Consider the following 3,913-nt stretch of genomic DNA (forward strand, 5'->3'; position numbering starts at 1 on the left):
AGTCAAGGTGTGTATAACTAAAAGCAGAGTAAAGTCAGCTGTGGAGAATCAAATGATTTCGCCTCCTGTTCCAGATAACAATGTGCCATGTAGATCAGCTGACGTGTCTTTGTTTGATGACACATACGATAACGAAATGCTGTTAGCTGTTAAAACACAGAGGAGCTCCACTGTCTCACCAACTCAGTATACATTCACACAAGCGTTGGCATGTGTGCACGACAGTAATGAACTTCTGTCGGAGAATTCAGGGAATTTTATGAACCCAGATCAGGAAAAGAAAACTGTAAACAATTTACCAGAAAATATATTAGATTGTGAGAAATCTGAAAGAGAAATTCATAAATCACGGCAAGGTCGTCAGAAAATTCGTGAAAAAAGTGACTGTACAGAGGATGTCGAGATACAAGAACTCGATAAGGCCTCCAAGCAAAAGTCTACAAATGCTAACCTTCAACCAAGCAAGGATAGAGGTGACAGTTCAGATGAGTGTAGTAAGGACTCGTTTGATTTGCCTCATTTTGATTTGGGTTTCAACATTGATGAGGACATCATACCTCCCTCGCCCTGTGCTAGTCCGTCTTTTTCCCAGAAATCTTTTTCTGCCAGTCTAAGTCAGAGTCTGCTCAAAAGCAGGAAATCGTTATCGACAAAATTTGACTCCACAAGTGTTTCCAATAATACATCTAAAGAAAAGTCGGACAGTACTGATGTGTCTAACATGAAGTCAGACAAAGTGATTGTTGGTATGAGTACAATTGATGAAGACTCTGAGGAATTCTCTGTACTTAATCCAGTTATCAAAACACAAGGAAAAAGCTAGTTTTTCAAAGATAATGATTGGTAGTAAAAGCTCTATGCATCCGACAACAAAAAATGATACAAGCAAGAAACATCCTGAAAGATATAATGAGATGGATTTAAACGTAGGTACATTTAAAAATGACAAAGCTCCCACAGACAAAACCATGAGCAATAGAAAAAATAAGACTCCATTGGATTCTCCTGAAATTCCTGCTCATAAATCTCTGGACGGTGTCAACGAACCCAATGTCAACAATAGTAATGAAGCTACAAAAGAATCGGTGATGTTTACAGAGAGATTTGACGGAAACTTGGATGAGAAAAATCACAATTTCAGTGATAGCACATCTGATTCTACCTTATCTCCAATACATGGTTATATACCGAAAACATCACCAATAAACTTGCAGACACCTACACATACAACATCACGACAAGATTCCAGGACACCTAACTGTCAGCTGGAGCCACTCGAGGTTGTAACACACGATGTGGACAGACATGGAGGAAGTGGAGGTCCTTCACCGTTGTTAGAAAGGTCTCCGATTCCTGATCAATTTCTCTCTCCCTGAGTCCGACGATGATATTATCGTCAGGAAAAAACGAAGGACAGCAATTATAGATTCACCGTCACCTGTTTTTACACAAAGCCGAAGGCATCTAGACAATCAAACGACTCCATTCAGGACACCAGGTGCTCTGCCAAATGCAGAGAAATCTAGTGCACACACTTCAAGTTTGACAAAAGACAAAAATGGAAAAGCAAAGAAACTGAAATTTAATGTATCATTTAAACTTCCAGAAGAATTTAATGATGATGACGACTTTGCTGATGACAGTTCTGTTTTGAAAAGGAATAAACCTGCTATTTCATCAATATCAAGAAATAGGTCGTCAGAGGAGGAAAGGAAAACTGTCAAGCGAAGGACAAAATCAAAATCTCCAGCTGACATGTTCATTCATGCTGAGGCTGATGTGTCAGATGATGATGAAAATGTTTCTGACGATGAGGATGATGGGAGTGACATGGATGAAATGGAGGACAGTTTCATTGGTGAAGCGACACAGATGTCGCAAGGACGAACAGAGGACATGCATGCATTTTATCTCAAATCTGTCAGAAGTCCATTAGTTGGCGGCAAATTTCGGCTGAAATATAACCAAGACAAAATGGATGTATTCTCCCAACCCCAAAACTATGAGGATTCTCATTATATGGAAGACAGCTTTTGTGTGGGTGATGATTTTGAGGAAACTTGTGTCGACGTGGAGGACGAAGTTACTGTTTTACAAGATCCAGATATTACCTATGTAGGACGGAGGACTCGTTGGTCAAAACCAGCAGTCATTAGAAAGAAAGGGGCTGTGAAAAGTGTGACTGGGAGGAAAAGAATTAGGAAAATGTCTGATTCTTCTAGTGAGGAGGACAGCTATAAGTGTGAAGTGACAACAGTACAGACACCCCGTGTGTCGGCTGTTAAACGAAGGGGAAGAGTACTCCTGTCCAGTAGTACAAGTGAGGAGGAGTGTAAAATTACCTCCCCTGTTAGAGTTATCTCCCCTGATGGAGAGACACAGGATGTCATCCCATCACTGATGACAAGGATTAAAAGAAATAATGTGACCACAAGTTGTATGTCGGAATTACAGTCCAAGGCAGAGTCACGACATACCAATGGACCATCGGAATCTACTCATGTCACTGGTCTACAGCATGATAATGGGGAAGAATCGGATGCTTGGTTGAATACAAGTCGACAGGCTGCAGACAGATCTGTTTCTGGGTCGAATACAACAGCTTTAACAGCTGAACAAATACGTTTACAGCGACTGCAAAAACAGAAAGAGAAACAGGAGGAATTCAAAAGAAGAATGGCAGAAAAGACACTGGACAGAAACAAAACTTCTGAATTATCTGTGATTAAAAGTGGTGCTAGTATTTCAAGGACAAATGAGGCAATAAAGTTAAACTGTGATAGGCCGAGTGCTGATGATTTCCTGTTACCTAGTTCTTCTACTGACAACAACAATAAATCTGTGATATTTGTCGACTCCAGGGAGATAAACGGTTCTCAGAACATCGTTTCAGAACTCCGCTTCAAACATAATTTGTCTGTGATAGTCGCCCAGCTGGCTGGGTGTGATTATGTGGTCAGCAACCGAATGGGAGTTGATCGAAAAGTGTGGTCAGAATTCACCAATGGGTCAAATCGGGCCAAACTGATTGACCGTATACAGCAATTATGTGAGTTGTACGACCGGCCATGTCTGATTATAGAATCTGACCCAGTGAAGGGTACCGATAAGGGAGGTAATCGACTCCTTCATTGGACCAAATATGTGGACAAAACTATTGTCCAGTTAATCAACTCAACTGTAAAAATGTACTTCACTGCTGGTCAGCTGGACACTGCAGCCATACTGGCTGACCTCTGTATGCTGGAGATGAGGAAAAACATGGCCATCAATGTCCCGATCAATGTTAGTGATAAAAAACAGCAACATATAAAGTTCTATACCTCCATTCCCAGACTTACATACGTCCACAGTCTTAACCTCGCCCACAACTTCAGGACGATAAAAGACTTTCTGTCCGCCAGTGAAAAGGCCATTAGGACTAAAGGTTGTATGTCTGAAAAGCGGGCAGAGGAGGTGTACAGTTTTGTGAGGAGAAACTTTGATGTACAAATGTTACCTACTAGTTATGGCTAGTAGTGCAACTAATTCAAATAGGGATCTTTTAATTTAATTAAAATGTGTTGTCTTGAAATTATGTGAGTAATTTCCTGAATACAAACTATTTTCAGATAATTTTGATTTAAGATTTTTGTTTTATCACTAATTTAAGATTTGTTCCATATTCGCCATCATCAAATGATCATGATGGGCTGTTAAATTCACATATTCGCCATCATCAAATGATCATGATGGGCTGTTAAATTCACATATTCGCCATCATCAAATGATCATGATGGGCTGTTAAATTCACATATTCGCCATCATCAAATGATCATGATGGGCTGTTAAATTCACATATTCGCCATCATCAAATGATCATGATGGGCTGTTAAATTCACATATTCGCCATCATCAAATGATCATGATGGGC

General features: G+C 40.1%; 1 protein-coding gene across 1 annotated transcript; it reads left to right on the forward strand.

Moving 5' to 3' along the window:
- Positions 1-1,021: 1,021 nt before the first annotated feature.
- On the forward strand, positions 1,022-3,615 carry LOC117323206 (Fanconi anemia group M protein-like). The gene has a single exon (XM_033878262.1). It carries the CDS (start codon positions 1,756-1,758, stop codon positions 3,514-3,516), a length of 1,761 nt encoding a protein of 586 aa, XP_033734153.1. The 5' UTR covers positions 1,022-1,755; the 3' UTR covers positions 3,517-3,615.
- Positions 3,616-3,913: the final 298 nt, after the last annotated feature.

Source organism: Pecten maximus, chromosome 3 (genome assembly GCF_902652985.1).
Source record: "Pecten maximus chromosome 3, xPecMax1.1, whole genome shotgun sequence".
Taxonomy (NCBI): domain Eukaryota; kingdom Metazoa; phylum Mollusca; class Bivalvia; order Pectinida; family Pectinidae; genus Pecten; species Pecten maximus.